Here is a 20,598-nt window from a genome sequence, read left to right on the forward strand (position 1 = left end):
TCATGAACTTTATTACAAACGACAAGCGTGTAGGACAAATTTATATAATATACCCATGTATGAAATTCCTTTATAATTATTTGAAAGTGTGCATATATTGCATTAACCTTTTGTATATATAAAACAGTACCTTGGCGTTGGTTTCATTCCACTACCGATGGACGTTTTCGGTTTGGGCGTACCGGATCTCTGCGAGCCGTTATGGTTCGGTGGGAACACTCGCGGCAGACCAAACTTCAGGTAGGTGTACATATTCGAACCAAGGGCGGATCTATGATAATATAAAAATGTAAAAATTAACATACATATGTATTTCGAAAGCAGTTTAAAGGAACAATGGAAAATGCTTGTTGTTATTATACTTTATCGAAAAATGCGGATTGCATGCTTAAGAACGCATGCTTAAGCTGTTTATTCGATAATTGTGTATTTCTGTTCAATAATATACATGCAATAGATAATACTTCATAATGTAGACTTGTTGCCACTTGAAAATATTAAATAAATTGTATACTTATAAATATGCTTTAAACAATTTGTAAACAAGTTTATTTGAATAAAGATATTTAGTATTGTATTACTTGGGTCCATATCGAGGGTGCGACAGTATAGACTGCACGGTGGTATCCCGAAGCTGAAAGTTGCCATACGGTAGCGGGCTCTTGTCGGTGCTCCCGAGGGCGCTGTCCGTGAAGTCCGAATTTAGGTTTTGCCTGTTCGATGCACAAAATAATTAGTATGTTACTTTGAACATAACATGACAAAGTAATAATTATTACCTACTAAACTTGCTGTGTAAAACTACAGCTATGTTATTTTATTGTTCTTTACTTTTATTTGTGTTACTTCGTATAAGTACATTGTTGTTTATTGCAATAGTAAGCACATTGCTTTGTATAAATGAGACCTTATGTGCTATTCTCGCGGCAATTTAGAAAAGGAACGTTTTCATTTTTATAACTGGGTGTTTTAAATTGTACCCACAAATATTTTTTATCTAGTATATTTTGTACACATATGTGTTTACATAATACATATTAGAATTATAAAATTATTCGTATATCTATATGCAACTTACAGTTTTCTTTAAAATAATCAATATTTTCTATAAAAAGTCGCAAAATGAATGAAATGTACCAGTAACTTAGGTTTATCTAATTATTTACAATGTCAACAGCAATTCATACTAGGCTGGGTAATGTATAGCAATACAATATCTATACATATATTGGCCCAAGAACTTATATATTAGATATTCATTATTCAATATATAATATCGAAAATAAGAACTCGCTCGTAATGAATATAGATATCCGACTGGTATGGGAGATATCGTCATGGGTAGTCATCAGTGTCCTGAAGAACTCAATATATAGTTATCGGATATTACCCGTATCTAATTCATACCAACAGACAGATCATTTATTATAATTTATAATACTCGCAGATACCTTATGAATAAATATTACTGACCTATGAACTTGATTGCAGCCGATATGAATTTTATATCTTCCGTTATATATTTACTCAAATAACGATTAATTAAATAATAAACACAAAAATCACAATAAGCACATGAATGTTTAAATATTAGGATAAAAAAATAAAACACCACTGACTTTCCAACATAAAATTTGCCACTGCTTTTAAGCTAATAACTAGTTCATAACACTCGAATAGATAATTTAATTATGCACCTGTATATAGACCATGCGTGTAGGTCCTCAGAGTGCATGCCGCGAGGATCGTGCATCAGCGGGTTTGAAGGCACGGAGTACCGGCGCTCCCCGCCGAGGCCGAGCGCTGACTGCGACATTGTGAGCTCCCAACCACCTGGAACCATGGATTAGTTTAGAGTGATTTGCATTGTTTTATAATTGTAGATTTTTAAAGTAATAGTATATAGAATAGCAAACAAGTTGTTCACTTAACGAAAGCTGTAGTGGTAGTCTTCACCTATAGACATTCCTTTTTAAAAGGCTGGCAGCACACTTGCGTTGCCTCTAGTATTGCGGTTGATCATGGGTGGCAGTGGTCATTTACCATCAGGTGAGCCGCATGCTCGTTTGCCCTCTGTGTTATATAAAAAAACCTATAAACATGAACAACACCATGAACATAATTGAGTACACTATGACATTTATGGTATCCCTTATACCAGGTGGCAATTAATCGTCGTATTGACGTCGATTTTCAGTCATTGACCCCAAAATGATTTAATACTGACGTCTTATTTGAGTCGTAGATGTCACTTTGCTACCTGGTATGCATTTTCATTCCTGATGACTAAGGTGGTATGCCTCCGCACTCTGTAATTTCTGTTATCCCTTCCTTCAAACCGAAATACAACCTCGCAACATCTGTTCCACGACAGAAACGTGGACTTAGTTTATTACTGTTTTAGCAATGAATTGGGAAACAAAAATGTCTATGAATTACATCTAAGATCTTCGTGTGATAAGGATTAATAACGTGCGTTTGATAATTTTAGTGTTGCAAGCATTCATGAGATGTGGTGGCCGTTTGCTATCAGGCTGGCCTAGGCTTGCCAGATAGCTGAGAAATCCGGGAATGTTCTGGAATTTTAGGGTACCTCTGTCCCATTCGTGTTTTCACCGTGAAGCAGCTGTGTTTGCATAGCTGTGTTTCGGTTTGAAGAGTGAGATATGGAGTGAATTTACAGGGTACAGAGGAATAATACCTGAGTCCTCAGGAATGGCAATGTATCATGAGCGAAACAGTATACTCTGTTATGTCCATGGTATTGCTCATGTCTATAGGCGACGGTTACCACTTTCCCTCAGGTGGGCCGTCAGCTTGTTTGCCATTCTAAGTTGTATAAAAAAAATACTTTATTGTCCTGGATGCCGAATACTTACTAGATTTTTTCTTTTTTTTTCACAAATTTATAACTAAAGTTACAAATTATAAAATGTAATTAAAATAACTTCTTTTCTTTTAAAAAATACTACAAGTAAAAACACTATCATGGTTTATTTAAATATTTTACTGAACTACATGTTATTTTGCGGAAGTCTATATCACCAGTTAGTCGATTAGAATTATTTTGTTTAATTCTACTACCATTAGTATGCACGAAGATTGACTACTATTCTTGTTACCAGTAATTCTACAACTTTCCACCATCATCATCATCATAAGCCCTTGGGGGATTTTGCCAGTAGTTGCCACGATTGGCAGGCGGATTGGCAACCGTAGTCAGGCTTTAGAGATATTTTAAGAGGAACGCTGCTGCCCATCCCTCGCCCTCCCTTAGACGCCTCTTACGACAACCACGGGAAAGAAAGAGGTAGCCTATTCTATACCAGGACCACACCTATATCCTGGCAACATTATAATATATGGCTATAAACCATGCAACGCGAATGTCTAAAAGTCAATATAACTTTGGCCTGACTACATGTTTGATTGTTCAATTGTTCAATATATAATATAAAAAGATGTAAAATTCTTTAGTAAATAAAGAATCAATGTGTATCTGAACAATGAGTAAACCAGCTCAACACGACTTTCAAAAGAAGGACGTTTCCAATTATTTTTGTAATTCGTAGAGTTTACTTCTGTGTTAGGAGTTATGTGATAATATTAATTCTGTGACGATTGAAGCTACCATTGTTTTTTTTTTTATGGAGAAATAAAATCGTCATAGTCGTAGAATACTGACGGATCTTTATATGTAATCTTTGTCTGATCCGTCAGTATTCTACGACAATGACGAAATGTTCTTCATGGCAGGTTCTATACGGAATTCAGGAAACCAAGATGTTTATCCTTACATGTAATATAGCCTCTCATACTTTATCCCGCACATGCATCATTCATTTTATGCATACCCGGCGATCATGGACAACTGTATGTTTTTTACAGCATAACTTTATAATACCTGTGTCATCCAAGTACAATCAGGAAGTGATACGTCTTCTTTAATTTGCACATCATGGATCAGTATTGTTGCCTCATAATAGCCTGAAACAAGAAGAAAATTACATTATTCCTCTGATACATAAAAAGGTTATAATAATAATGGCATAATTAACGAATATGGGCTTCTCCCATAAAGTGGGGGGAGAATGTATTGGTAATAATGAGGATTAGTATCCCCATTGCTAGCAACACACCTTGTCAGGTCGACTTCCTCGCGTTTCTCCCTGGTTTCGTGTTTAATTCCAAGTGAATTCGTCATGATGGGCTAAGTGACCTGCCTTTTTATTCTCACCTATCATCCCTCACTGGGTCCCGCCAACGTATACCGTTAGCACAGGCGGGATCATCATTCCATTATCATCCGTTTAAAAAAGCTCCCATAATGTAAGATTTTATTAGTAGTTGCCATGCTTGGCAGGCGAGTTGGTAATCGTAATTAAGCGTTAGTAATGTTTTAAAAGAGTCGCTGCTGCCCATCTCTCGACCATAAGGTTCCCTTAGTCGCCTTTTACGACACCCACGAGAAAGGGGTGGCTCTTTTTATGCCGATACCATACGGACAAATAAGGCGAACAAAAGGGTTGTAATATCAATTCGAAATTTAAAAATACTTAATGATAGCATGTTTAATTTGTTTTTTTTTTATAATACCATATAGGTACTATGTGTAACTATTGCTCGTTATATTTGAAAATACCATTCTCTTCTATTGGTCATTAACGTTCTTTACAACGCAACGTTATTGACAGCAACAAAATATGGCCTTGCAGTTTATTAAATTAAATGTATCACGTTTTAATATGTTTTCGACATTGAGTTTAATCCTATTTGACAGAAACGACCAAATCGGATGTAAATAAAGGCTGGCACACATTGCGTCAGTGGCCGACCGGACGCGGCCGCGACACCGCCAATCGCGCCATCTCATTGTTGGGATTACGCAAAACAAATGGCTGTGTCACTGAGCATTTGTATAATAAAATTGAGTTATGAACGTGTTAAATGCCAATTAAACTGTGTCACTTAATTTTAATGTGAAAACGAGCTGTCAAATTGAGTTATTCTAATTTCTTTTTTAATAAATTTTGGGGGCTAGAAATAATATCAAATAAGTGATTCATAATTTCATAAAGACTTCTATCATTTATCTATCTTCAAATATTTATGTGACACAATCCATTTACATTTACACATTTATTATAAAACAAAATACACTTATAAGTTACATATAGTACATATAATAATATACTAACAGAGGGTCAACAGCATACCCTTTCTTTTTTTACCGATTCTATCTTTCAAATAAACTACTTTCATTTTTTTATATTGCCATCTCCCGCTTGCATACATCAGTTTCAAAACAACATGTAATCGCTATGTATACATATTACACATATGTGTAAAAAGTATATTTATCTCTATTTATTATTTTATTAGTTTATTTTGCTAAGTACCTACCCCATGTTGCTATTCTGACCTATACTCAGCATTCACATACATTCTGCATTGAATATCGGCTGTGTATTTCTTGTCTTCTGATTTCACATCATGCAACAGATAATTAAGTAATAACATTTTCTCTTCGCCATCTCTTGTCGCGGCATTCTTGAACTAGACCTTTCTGGGTTCACGCTAAACAATATTATTAGCAGTTCGCGTGAGATCCGCTCCCATTGTTGTTAGGAAGCGTAAATTTCCGCCACCTGTCTTAGTATGTCAGTATGCTCATATAAATTCTGCAACTTGATGTTCTAAGTATATTCGAAACTGTTCTATGATGCTTTTTATAGAGAATAAGGTTATTTTTAGTTATTCGTGTATTAAATGGATAAATTGAATTATTTTAAGATAAATTTGTTATCGGTCCTTTTATTGCAAAGTATTTTATTAAAAAGCGTGAAAAATACTACAATAAAAGTTAACAAAGTGAATAAGTCTCTCAGATGTCAGTACTTAATGTTATTCCACCAAAAATCAATTCATAGGATAAGAATTCGGAATTGCTCGATTAATAACACGTCAGCTTATTGAGTGCGGCCGAAAAGCTTATTATCTTTCATTAATTTGAACATAGCCTTAATTTTAAGCAAGCCCTATCATTTCGAAACAGTTGTTTCGATTAGACAGGTAGGTACCTAGCAGCGAACATAACGGCTTCATATTTTTTGTAATAAGTAAGTATCATTATAAATAATGTTTATTTCTTAGGGCCGCATATTATATAATTAAAGTTTCTTTTTGAAGGTTATATAGGTATATTGTATAACATTTAATATAGCAAACTCGTGGCTCAGCTGTTGAATGGTAATACAATCATGTGGAAAGCGATTGTCCATATTAAGATCTAATAGACTTATTACTAGCAATTTTCTCTCAAGTCGACCTCCACGCGGTTCCTTCTGGAAATCAATATGTTTTGTTCGAATTCATCAAGGTGGGCCAATTAACCTGCATTCATTCTCACTTATCATCTTCCACTGGTGCCCCGTCGGTGTATACCGATAGCGCGGGCGGGGTCACTATTCCATTTTCACCCATTAAAAAAATACAAACATGTCTTGTTTTCATTTAAGAGTTTCCTCTTGTCGGTGCAACTAATTCATGCATCTTCCTCCAGCCAGTTCTATCTCAGGCCACATGCTTGACATACCTATACGACATGACACCTAGTGTTTCTTTTATCTGTCCCATGTACTTATTCCTCGGTCTTCCTCTTCCTCTTTTGCCCTCTATTTTTCCCTATACTATGCTCTTAAAAAAATCGTCATGTCGTATAAGGTGACCCAGCATTTTGCCTGTTTTATTCTCTATTATTTTAATTAATGTTCTTTTCTCGTTCACTCTTTTCATGTACAGCACTATAAATATATAGGATAGTCTATGACTATCCTAAGAAGCCTATGATACCCTATCATTACCATCATTACCATTATGGCATACACTTTTCCTTTCGTTTTATCTAGTTGTACTCTAATTTATTAGAGTGAACTTTTATACAAAAATCGTCCACTTGGATACCCATGGTTGGCGGTACCCAAGCAGACGACTGGCGTGAAATTATAGAGTAAGATATGGCAGTGAAATTATAGAATAGAGAAAAATAACAATTAATATAAAAAAAAAATCTTTTTCTTACTTTTGCTTGAATTTAAGCCTATGTTTGTTAAGCCTAAGCGTAATGGAGTGTAGATATTGTTAATAATGGGAATTTCAATCTCCATTACTGTAATTTTTTGCATTTGCAATTTACCTTGTTAGCTCGGTCTCGAGCACGGAAAATACTGTGGTTAGTTTATGGTGAATACCTCATGATGGGCCAACTGACTTGCTTTCATCTTCATGACACGACTTCATCCTCATCTATTGTCCTTTACTGGTACCCCGCCAGCTTATACCGATAATTATCATCCAAAAAATTGCTTACTTCTTCTCGAAACATCACATACCCCCTGCGAGTTCGCATATCTCTAGGCTAATCATTACGAAGCATAGATTTAGTATAACATAGTTAGGAAGTGCCTTATTTGTATGATGGTTCTGAAAAATATTTACTTTAATTTGCGCAAATAACTATGTTATCTACCTAAGTACATATGCTTTTAAATGCGTAAAAAGTGAATATAAATAGGTATGTTTATGCAATCATTTAAATGTAAATGAAAGATACGTGAAGATATCTCGCCGTTTTACTATTTACATACCGTATAATTGTCAGCAGGTAAGACACGTTATATGACTCATTACATGTAAAGTTTATACCCAGTTTGTATGTCGTTTCAGAAGCCACTTGAAGGCCGTCACCTCAATAATAACTCACTGGACAAGTTCTGAAAATTGCATGTAAGATTATGCTAATTGTACTACAGCGAGTGTTTAATTATTCTTTTGTCATTGAGTAGGTAATGAGCTGTTAAATTGGTTGAGAATTAATTTTCAATTTTCTCAAAGAAACTGAGATGTTTTTGGGACAAAAATTAGTCGTTATTATATTCTTTGCAAAGGTGTTCTATCTAAAAGAGTTCAATTAAATTCACAGACTAATACTTAACTTTTATTATTATAGCTAGAAACCGAGATAGTATTTTTTTTTAAATATAAATAACATTCGTAGTACGTCGTACTAAGTCTATGGTAACATCTCACTACTAAGCAAAGACCTCTCTTCCATTCTTCCATATAATTCGATTAACACGCAGAAATCATTGGGTTAAAAAATGAGTTCGACTCAAAATTCGTTTATTTATATCAGTTTGTTTATTAAGTAACGTTCCACTACTGAGCAAAAACCTCCTCTGTACTTCCATATAGTTTCAAACACAGATAATTCGGTCAATCAATTAGTTCGACTCAAGATTCTTTTATTTATATTAATATAGCGGGAAGCCGAGAAATGTTTTTTTTTTTTATATAAGTAACGTCATACTACTGAGCAAAGGCCTCTCGTCTATGTAGTTTGATTAACACGCAAAATGCAGAATAATTCGGTCAATCAATGAATTCGTCTCAAGATTTGTTTATTTATCAAAACAGTATTACAATATTTACTACTCATTTGAATTTTAATTCTTGTTGATGAGTCAACCGGTTATTCAATTTATAATTCGGTTTTTAATAGGTAAAATGCTTATATTGAATAGAAATATATCTTAGATTATATAGATAGATATTGAGAGACAAAAAAGGTCAAAATTTACACAGTTGTAGTCACATTATTTAACTAAATTTTCACACACTTTTTGTTAATGAAAAACCATAATTTTTTCAGTGTTGCAAGTAAATAAATTAAAAAATTTCTAGAGCAAGTCCATTTTTAAATAAATATGTGTAAGTACAATTTTCAAATTAATATTCTCGTATTAATTAAAATAGGGGCCATTTTCAATGATTTAAAGTCGAAAATATTTTAATTCTATATTTAGATATAAAACAAAATAATCAACAAAGATAAGCATCATTACGAACCATCATCCACTGTTTACCCTGTTGTTTCAGATAAATTCTCAATAATTTGGCATCATTTTTTTAACTTAAAATTACAATGTACATTTTTGCTACATATTGTTTAATAATTGTATCTACATTATGAAATGCCATTCACACATACATGGATAAATAATTGACATTTATATGGAGACAGTATATTTATATCTATTTAAGATCTAAATGGATATCTTTTTAAAGTGATAATGAAATTTAGTTTAAAAAAAAGATCTTAATATATAAAAATGTCGTGTCACAATGTTCGTTCTTTCTAATTTTCAAAATCATTCAACGGATTTTAATGACGAATTAATGCAGGCGGGGTTACCATACCATTTTCACCCATCAAAAAAACACCGCATTCATGACTAAGGGCTTCTATTGAGTTCGTAACTAGTTGGACATCATCGAATTTAAAAAGTAAGTAAAGCCGACGTAAATAATCACAAAAAAAAAACTTTATTATACAGTATTATAGATACTAGAAGAATTAATATTTCGAATATAATAATTTATATTATGGTCAGCAATGCGCACGTGATATCCCTAGTTCATAGGCTACAGTGACCGTTTACCATCAGATGGGCTGTATACTTGTTTGCCACTTTTGTTGTATAAAAAAATACTTTCATTAAGAGGTATGTACATACATATTGCAGTCCCACGTGCCTGCATTATTGTAATTATTATCCAAAGTTCGTAATAGCAGTGGGTGCCGCAGTCTTTGTATGCTAATACATTCATTTTGTATTGCCTACATCAATGAGTCGTCTCTATAGTCTGCCGATTACCAGGAAATATCTTACATGTTCATATGCAAACATGGTTTGCACTTGCAACGGCGCGGCGTGCCTATGTTTTCTCTAAGAATAAATTAATAGTAATAACAATATGAGCGTCTCACTGGCCGTGTGGTCCCAGCATACGATAGGCTACCCCTTCCTTTACCATGGGTGTTGTAAGAGTCGATTAAGGGAACTTAATGGCCGTGGGATTGGCAGCAGCATTCCTCTTAAAACATCATTAAAGTTTAAGTGCTGTTGCCAACTCGCCTGACAAGTATGGCAACTACCGACAAACGCCCTCTTATGGAGAAGATTAATGTTCAGCAGTAGACAGTGAACCGATATAAAAATAATAATAAAATAAAAAAGTGCCCCACAATCGCTCCATTCGCCTGATTCCATTTCCAATCGCGTGATCGCCAAGAACTTTCTTTCCTTCTTTCTTTCTTTCTTGTCGGCTCTCCGACCTATGTGACCAACCTATTGCCACTTCAGTTTGCTTATCCTTCAGGCTACGTCGGTTTTTTTGGTTCTTTTGCGGATATCCTCATTTCGGATTCTATCATGCAAAGAAACTCCGAGCATAGCCCTCTCCATAGCGCGCCGAGTAATTTGAAGTTTTTGCATACGGATCATGTTTTAGTTCCATAAGTCATTACTGGCAACAGGTACTGGTTAAAGGCCTTCGTCTTCAATCCGTCACGAACTATAAATATTTGGAAGAATTATGTACAGTAATGCATTAGAGATGAACCTTGGATGTAATAGGCGTCAAAAGTCCTTTAGATAGATTAACACTTCCAAAGTTAAGTTATAACCTAGTTAGTGCCTCGGGTTACGTATTAATAGCTAAAAAATATAACAATATTTCTTAGCTCTGACAATGATGAAATATGTCATCATAGTTTTATAACACCATGAATGTCAGGAATGCTGTGTTACCATGTTACCAAAAAAGGGTAAATAACCATACTTGCTCGTATTGCCGCCGTGAAACAGTTACATATGTTTGTATGGATGTATTTGCGATAGATGGGTGGAATTATGGCAGTGAAATTGCAAGGTACGGAGGCATAACACCGCTGTCCTCAGGAATGGCAACGCATCATGGGCGTCACAGTAAATTCTGTGATCTCCATGGTTCGTGTCTATAAGCTATGGTTACTGTATGGAAACACTAACTATATTTTTGATCGATCATGAATGATTTGATGGATCAAACGGACTGTTTTTGCCATTCTAAATTAAATTAGACAAAATACTTCAACATTAAAATCAGAAATGGTAATAATGATTGATGATTTGAGATCCCTTCCCTCCTCTATATTAAATATCCATAAGTATTTTAAAACTACTCTAACCAGAATGAGTATTCAACCCAATCTGTTACAAAATGCAATGCTATGCTCCTGGTAGATTACAATGACCGCAAAATTGTAAATTGTCTAACTGGTATAGGAATGCATTAGTCATTACTACAGGCTAGATGTAAAATTTGCGCATCCAATCGGCGTGCTAAGGCTTTCTCATGAATAGGACGTCCACACTACAAACTTTTGAAACAGGATCGAAAGTATCAAGTTTATATAAATTGATACTTCTGATATTTAAATATCTGCTTAAAATAAAACAACGGCGAGGATCTGTATTTATTAATTAATTGTGAATCAATAATTTACATTCAGCGAACAAATCGTTTGGAGAGTAATATGAACTCATTCAAACATTAAGTAATTTCAGATTTTGTTCAACATAAAAACCGACTTCAATTGTGGTAAAAGCAGTTCTTTTAATTTAAAAACTAAATTAATGAGGTTATTTTGATAAAATTTCTATAGAACTAATCTGAAAACTTTAAAAATATTACAACGATCTTCATACTTAAACTTTCTGTGAATATACCGAATAGAATAAGTGAGATAATTAAACACTGTCTTTACGAGTATTAATTATATTTAAAACAAAACTTTTTCATTGAAAATAGCTATTCATCATTAACACCATCATAATAGTTTTTAACTATCCACTGCTGAACATAAGCCTCCCCTTTGGGGGGATTTGCCAGTAGTTGCTACGCTTGGTAGGCGTATTGGCCATCGCAGTTAGGCTTTGGAGATGATTTAAGACGGGCGCTACTGTCCATCCCTCGCCCTCCCTTAGTTGCCTCTTACGGCACCCACGGGAAAGGAAAGGCTGGCCTATTCTATGCCGGGACCTACCGGCTGTTAGTAAATTGGAATTTAAATAAAATACAGTAACTTAAAACGCAAGAAAAAGTATGTTACGTCGTTTTTATTGCGGGTAATAAGTCCAAAAAATATGTTAGTAATTTGTAGTCACATAAAATTCAGAATTTATATATTCAACTTTCAATAAAAAGAGTAATAGCGAACTTTATTGTCGTTCTTCTAGACTGATACTTTCTAAATTGGCCGCATAATAATTTGTAAAGACCTGTTTGAATAGGAATTGAGCAATTATTTTCTTCTTTCTTCTTCTATTGAATTGAGTTGTCCTATGTAATTAAAAAATCGATGTTACCCTGTCTGTGGGGCTATTTTTACCCCTGGTATGCGAGCCAGGCGCCGCGGGGTCGCCGACCCGGCCATTGGCCCTTTTATAGTACCGGGATCGCAGGAATTGTATGGGACCTTCAAGCGCTTAGATTATGGAAATGGCCAAGCTTTAGCATGGACATTATACTTTATAACCTAACCTGTTTATATTGTTTATATCCAAAGAGCAACAGTCGTGTTTCTAGTCCGTTCTCAGATTAGCTATATTGCTTTCAAACCAAACTACACATATATAATGGGATCAAAATATAACGAAGAGTATAAGTAGGTCCTATTAAGTATAATTATATACTAAATTATATAACTTATTTAGATTATGTTCCATAAAAAACTGACTTTAATTATGGAGAAACCAGTTATTTTGATTTAAAAACTGAATTTCTGAACCAATTTTGATATAATTTTTATGGGACAATTTTTTTTTTTAGATAAAACCATTATTTTCCAAATCGGTTTATAACTGTCGGAATTATGAGGTAACAAACAAAACAATATACAACCTAATTGAGAAACTTCTTCTTATTGAAGTTGGTTTAAATAAGTTACCGAACGGGATTGATAAAAAAAGTTGATCTGGAAGACTGAAAGTTTAAAGTGAGGGTTTCAAATAATGGGACTTCAAATAAGAGTACAAAATAGTAAGAAATCATGACAAACGTGTTCATTATTCATATAACTTTTGATGGATGCGAAAGAAAAAGGAGAAGTAAAAAAATTATAACAGTTTTCTGTTCTTATAACCACTCTTTGTTATATTTCTTCTGTAGTACCGAAGATATTTAGAAAGACACGTGTTACATTGCCTACTAGTACAACTTAAACTGACCCGACCATGACTGCTTTTAATATTTATCAACCAACAGTGGATACTCGAGGATGTTGCAATAAAATAACTAAAGGCACACGTCAGTAACATCGTTCCCACGAGAGTATTTCTATAAGAAAAGCCTAGCCAGCTCATAGATATCTACTAATTAATATTATACAGTAGCATAACTAAACCATATATAGAAGCTGCCGCCGATAGGAGCGTGTACTTATTGTCTGAGCAAGTACGTTGCATTTCTTAAGAATACAACGTTTAGCAACGAGGAACTCTTTTCGATGAACTTCTATGTTTGTTAAAGAAGAATGCTTGGAAATACATGTCACTTATAACCTTTTCAACGACTTGAAACAAATAGTTTTCTTTTATACCATTGAAGTGGCAAACAAACATACGGCCCATCTGATGGTAAGTAGTTAAGGCGATGTTAAATGCCTGCAATACCAGAGGTATTACGCGCATGTTGCCGACCCGATTATACAATAGGGTATAAGGGTGAACTCCCTGTCGATGGCGAGCCGTGTCATAATGCACAATTCCTCTGAGCACAATCAATATCTCTATTGAGTAATATTTTTTTAAGATTTATTATTTTATAATTCCATCCGTCGGTACTTTTAGATTGGTGCCATAGAAATTTCACTAAAATCAATTGAGTACTTTACTTTTTAAATCACAATAACTGGTTATGCCACGTCTGAAATTAAAGTTTTTTTGTAAAACAAAATTTTAAATTAGAATAAAAAGAATAAATGGAACTGAATTACATACACGAGCTTTATCTCTAAGTGTTGTATTTGAGAGAAAGTAGAAATAAATTATAAAAGACACCTACATAGTGCTGTTTGCATTAATAAAACTTTATGTAAAAACTGATAACTGTTGTCTAGCCGGTATAATAACAGTAGATTCAGTTTGTCCAGAACAGGTCTTCAACGGCGCCTCCGAATGGAAACATACGGTTATGTTCCAAGCAAAAGTAATATTACTTACGTAAATTGATTTGTAATACAAATTGTAGTGATCAAATGGTGCACGCGTGCGGATCCGTTGAATAATTTTTCCGAATGCAGCGGAAAGTGCGCATTCGATAACTCTTAAATACGTAACGGTTTTGTAAACAGCTTCTAATAAGAATCGCTTTTGAATTCACCTATATTTTTATGCATATAGCTATGTGTATGAGTTTGAAAATTCTTTTTTCAGTAGATAAGATTTAAGACTCGTGTTATTTTCTCATTATAAAGTCAAGTAGGTTGTATACCTATTTGACTTTGTAGTTATACAAAGTACAAAATGTAGTTATACAAAGCACAATATTCATTTAACGTAAAAAAAATACATAACTTTTTCATTTAAATCCTTCTCATAAGCTGTAGTTAGAGATGAATGACTTCTATTTATGATTGCTATAATTTACCTACATCATCGTTTAAAATATTTTAACTATTTACATTGAAATTAATGACAGCCCATTAGGTGGCCTTCAACCGCTGTATAAGGTCTCATACCGTGTAGGAGCATCTTCTACATTATTTTTATCCCATATAAATTAAGTGAGGCGCAAAATATGCTTTATGAACCGCATCATCACAAACAAATCCGCGGTGCATGACGTTGCGCCTGCGCCGACAGCGATGACGGCTCACGTAACGAGCAAAGGTTGTGAGATCCGTTACACCGTTCATTGGGAATGTTTTAGAAATGTTTCCGATAACAAACTTTTTACTAATTCGTACCTTAGATTGTGTGATAAGTAAACAAGTACTTCTAAGTAAGTATAATTTTTTATTGAGAAAATTGAACAAGGGAATTATCGCTGGTCCTAATGTATAGTGGTACCCTGCACTTTGGTTGTTTTGTTAAAAGAGGGACTGGCTGAAAACCAGCGCTGTGCAGCTGTTCACATTGCGCTGGGACACTCACAGCATCCGCTGAGCCGGTTCCTTTTGCCGGGTGTGGGACACTTTTTGTATATGTTATTTATATTTTATATTGTAAGTTTACTGGCAATAAATGTTTGTATTCTATTCTATTCTATTCCTAATGGTTTACGATCGCGGGGTGATGGTGAGGATGAAGTGTTAACGGTTGCCCCATTGTAAGGAATTTACCAGAATTTCAGAGAAACCACGAGATAACCTGATAAGATATATTGCTAGCAACAGGGTCGCTAGTCGTTTTCGTCCCTTTAAAAAGGGGATAGGAATTGTTAATAATGACATCTAATAGCCCCGTTGCTAGTAATATACCTTATCAGGTCAACTTCCACACGGTTCCCTCTGGAAACTATCGTGGTTGATTCTTGTTGAATTCGTCACTATGGGCCAATTGATCTGCTTTCATCTTCAATGCCAATAGCGCTAGCGAGGTTATTATTTCATTTCACTAATTAAATAAATACCCTTTGAGATATGCCATCTTCTCCGCAAGAAACATAGGGCAGTGGTAGATAGATATAGGTTATATAGAATAAGATGCTTAGATAGATAGATAGATACTCTTTATTGTTTCCTACAAAAGATTACGATAGTAAACTTTACTATTTTATTTAAATAAATAAATAAAATAGTAAATTTATTATAGATACAAACAATTACAATAAATAATCATAGTGAGAAAACAATGGATGACCTTATCGCTAAAAGCGATCTCTTCCAGGCAACCTTTAGATGGAAAGGAGTATTTATAAACAGTCTGATCGGAGGCACGATGAAAATTTTATCATTTCTAAATATAGAGATATAAAACATTTAATAATGTAAATATATATCCCTAGTCATTATTATATTATGCACACATATATGCTTATTACTTAACCTGATTACTAAAAGACATGCGCAAAGCCACGGGTTACAGCTAGTAATTACGGCAAAGAGATTGTTCGTCATAATAAAAAAAAGTGTAAAATTTTGCATGTTTTTGATAATTTACGACCGCTGTATTTATTGTATACTTTCACCATATAGCGTGACACTCTCACAATCGAGACGAATCAAACCACACCCTATTTTTATACGACTTGGAATTGTAATTTGAATGCCCAAGTGATGTAATATGACAGTCGTCGCTTACAAACAAAAACAGGACCATAGGCCATAATATTTATTTTTTTATTATTTCAGCCATTAACTGTCTACTGCTGAACATAAGCATTCTAACCATTACATTTTAAAGGCTGGCAGCACACCTGCAATGCCTCTGGTGTTGCGGGTGATTATGGGCGGTCACAGCCACTTACCATCAGGTGAGCCACATGCTCGTTTTAAAATTAATTTCGTGTTATAAAAAAAATATACCCCACCAGATAAATATCCACGCGGTCTCCTTGGAAACAATCGTGATTAGTAAGTTGCCATTCCTGAGAACTCAGGTGTTATTCCTCTGTACCCAGTAAATTCACGCCATATTCCACCCTTCAAACCGAAACACAGCTATGCAAACACAACTGCTTCACGGTAGAAACACGAATGGGATAGAGGTACCCAAGCAATCGACTTTTGTACAAAGTCCACGCCACTTTATCACGCCAGCTATTAAAAAAAGTATAATAAGGTTTCTATTTTTTTTCTATAAGTACTAAGAGGACAATTATAAATACTGAATATACTTATATTATTAAAGTAAATTAAACTAAAAAATAATAAAATTACACAGTAGTAGAATACAGGAATTGGGAAATTATACGGAAATTTAAAATGCATTCCACGAACACAATTTGTATAATTTTTTATACATTTGGTTGATTGAGGAAACGTCCTTTGTTATGTTGCATTCTTTAGGCCAAGGCGAGTGTACCAAACTATCACTTACAGACTAATATGTAGTTTCTAAGACAAACAGCCTTCATCATCAACTACATCATTACGACACCGCCATGACGGGACTGTGGGATTATTGACTGACGCCTACAAATCTACAATCAAGTATTAATACCCGATATTATACTTTTTTCGAGGTTATTACCAATACAAACTTGGCTATTATTAATTAACGAATAATGTATAAAAAATAAATAAAAAATATTTACTCAATTTAGTTTAAAACCACAATTCAACGGTATTTTTTTGTGTACACGTTACGCCATTTCGACAATTTTGTGTATATTTTATATGTCATCATCATCGGCATCATCATCATTATTATTTTATTATAAACATATATATTATAACATAATAACATAAACCTTTCCCATAAAGGCGGTTTTGCCATGCTTGGCAGTCGAGTTGGCAACCGTAGTTCGACTTTGGTGACGTTTTAAGAGGGACGTTGCTGCCCATCCTTTAACCATTAAGTTCTCTTAGTCGTCTCTTACGATACCGACGGGAAAGAAACGGGTGGCCCATTCTATGCCGGGACCACACAATGATTGTGTATAATTTATGCCATTTTGACAATTTTAAAACCTATTTGAAGATTGATTTTGCAATTTACATATAAGGTTTACTACGAAATGGTCTCTATATAGTTGTCTATAGTGGGAATAATATAATGACACATATGGGCCGGAGCACCTAAATACCAGCTTGAACCTTTCGACTCGTTGCAACGACGAGCTATGAGAATTGTCGAGGCTCACAAGCGGTATCGAACCCTTAAGTCTTAGAAGAGATTTTGCCTCACTCTGCGTATTTTACTGCTTGTACAATGGATTGTGCTCAGAGGAATTGTTCAATATGATACCCACAGCCACTTTCTACCATCGTAATGCTCACCATCGACAGAGAGTTCATCCTCATGTCCTACAGCCTCAATAGTCGCGTACTGCGCGGTTTCAAAGATGTTTCCTCTCACGAACACTCAGGTTATGGAATGAGCTCCCTGCCGAGGTTTTCCCAAGAGACTACAGCATGGGGTTCTTCAAAAGGGAGGTAAAGAGGTTTCTTTAGTGTCGGCAACGCACGCGTAATACCTCTGGTATTGCAGGTGTTCATAGGCTACGGTAACCACTTACCATCAGGTGGGCCGTATGTTTGTTTGACACCTCAGTGGTATAAAAATGTACTAATGAATAAATAAATAAATAAAAATTAAGTGACTGGGATTTGATAAGAAATTTTAAAGGTTTTTTATTTATTCTTGAATTTTGGGATGTATTATTTGACTGGAATAGAAAGTAACGTACGTGTTTCGGCCTCCTGCTAATTCAAAATTTCATAACGATTGGCTAAGCTCAACCCGTTAAGTGTCAAGAGGTAATAACCAAAACACGAAGAAACTTTCTTATTTATGTTATTAGTAAAGATTTATTTGTATTTATTATTCATGTATTTAGCTAATTTTAACCTTACAACGATGTTTTCACTTTCGGTTGAGTATTGTGTACGATTTTGGTAATTATGTAAAGAGGTATTTACACTATTAACTAAACATGCTTGTATTGTGTTCCTAATAAAAGCGATCTGAGTGACAAGTGACTGACACTACTTATATGTTTGCGGGTGGCACATTCTGGTGTAAATAGTTTTTACTTAGGTTTTATTCGCATAAACTTTTAATATAAATTTTTAAACTTCTAATAACATATTAAAAGTTTTTAACAATGCCTTTATATGCCTTTAAGCCCAAATTATGTGATTATATAAATACGAATTCGACCAATTTAGAAGTTTGGACTAAAATTTAATTACAATTCTATCTTTCGATTATAATATCTCTAATACTAAGAAAGATTAAAGAATTTCTGTGATATTTTTATTAAAAAAAAAAAACAATAAATCATGATGCTAATAATATAATTAGTATTACATATACACAGAGTTATTTCTAATATATTTGTATAAAAGTTAGTAGAGAACAGTAATTTGCTATTTTTTGCAAAGTCAGGGGGTCTACCATGAAATGAATTCCGAATTTGTTTTGATTTTTTTTTGTTTTTCATACCGAAATTGGCCCAGTAAATGGAGCCATAAAACCATACCATAAAAGTCCACTAACGATACTTTAATTTAATACTTAATATATTTTTTTACTTGATGCAAAAAAAAATATACTTCATTGCATCAAGTAAAAAAATAATAAATACAGTAAATATTAACGGAAAGTGATACAAAAGGCGGCCTTATCACTAAGCAATCTCTTCCAGACAACCTTTTAGAGGACATTGAGAAAATGACAAAATGTTGATTATGATATATGGAAAATTATGCTGGCATATTCCGCATAAGTCTGTGTCTTAGACCACAGTATTAGTCATTGAGGGGTTGCGTAAATTCAAATATTTATTATTCATGTATAAAGAATGTCGCTTACTGACTGTTCGCCTCCGGACACAAGTGAGAGGAAATATAGCACTAAATTGTAATTTAATCTACCTAACGGATGTCACTTGGCTCAAGTACGAGTACATAAAATAATATCTTTTGTATTTACTTTGTATTTATTACGTGAAGCATATAATAGATAATAATATGGTAATAGTGATAATAAAGGTTGTGTAATTAATGTTCTGCGGAGGTTTTCTCTATAAATTACAGTTAGTTTCTCGAGGTTTGTATCACGTGTGACGTCCCTGGTGTTGCAGGCGTCCATAGAGTACGGTAACCATTTACTTGTTTGTCACTATATTCATAGAAATTACCAGAGAGAGAGACCTTGTACAGAAGTCATTTACTTGGGCACCTCTGCGCAATTCGTGTTTCTACCGTGAAGCAGTTGTGTTTGCATGACTGTGTTTCGGTTTAAAGGGTAGGATATGCCAGTGAAGTTACAGGGTATAGAGGAATAACACTCAGTCCTCAGGAATGGCAACGCATGAGGGGTATCATGGCGATGGAGCAGTACCATGGACATAACGATCATACTCTGTTATGTCCATGGTACTGCTCAAGTGTATAAGTGACGATTACCACTTTCAATCAGGTAGGCCGGGAACTTGTTTGCCATTCTAAATTGCATAAAAAAGGTAATGGATCCCCATAGCCAATAGATTACACAATTTAGCTTTAACTTAGAATTCACACACCCAAAACTAAATTACTGGTTAATTAACAAATTAACAGCTTACTTAACCGTGTTCCGGTGCAAAATCTTAGGAATTTACCAAGTGGGCCAACATAGAATTAGTCATAGACACACTTTTATCTTTAACGATGTTAAAAAAGTTTTGTGGTTTACCGCGCGACCGCATGGAGAATTGATGGTGCGCGCTACGCGCTCGATTTTAATATTTGGCACAGTAAATATTATTATCTTGGGCACTTTATTTTGAATAGAACAAAAATACATCAACCGTAACTCCAAGGACTTATAAAAGAGGCTAATAAATATATTTTAATAGTGATGACGTGATGTGGCGTGTGGTCCCGGCATAGAATAAGCCACTCTTTCCTTTCCCGTGAGTGTCGTAAAAGGCAACGAAGGGAGGGCGAGGGATGGGCAGCAGTACAAACCTTAACAAGGGACTTTTTCCATAAGGGGAGTTTTGCCTATAGTAGTCGCACTTGACAGCCTTTGGTAACTATAGTTAGGCTTTTAGAGATATTTT

General features: G+C 34.4%; 1 protein-coding gene across 2 annotated transcripts in view; it reads right to left on the reverse strand.

Moving 5' to 3' along the window:
- The window catches only part of LOC113511619 (ATP-binding cassette sub-family G member 8), a 73,766-nt gene that overhangs the window by 12,446 nt on the left and 40,722 nt on the right, over nucleotides 1-20,598 (reverse strand). For both annotated transcript variants that reach the window (XM_026895286.3, XM_031913428.2), the window contains 4 exons: nucleotides 3,905-3,987; nucleotides 1,698-1,833; nucleotides 582-713; nucleotides 131-271 (listed from right to left, as the gene is read on the reverse strand). In XM_026895286.3, coding sequence (XP_026751087.1) covers nucleotides 131-271; nucleotides 582-713; nucleotides 1,698-1,816 — 392 coding nt within the window. In that variant the 5' untranslated portion in view covers nucleotides 1,817-1,833; nucleotides 3,905-3,987. The remainder of the gene's footprint in view (nucleotides 1-130; nucleotides 272-581; nucleotides 714-1,697; nucleotides 1,834-3,904; nucleotides 3,988-20,598) is intronic.

Source organism: Galleria mellonella, unplaced genomic scaffold (assembly GCF_026898425.1).
Source record: "Galleria mellonella isolate WM207_F2 unplaced genomic scaffold, CSIRO_AGI_GalMel_v1 utg213, whole genome shotgun sequence".
In the NCBI taxonomy this organism is placed as follows: Eukaryota; Metazoa; Arthropoda; class Insecta; order Lepidoptera; family Pyralidae; genus Galleria; species Galleria mellonella.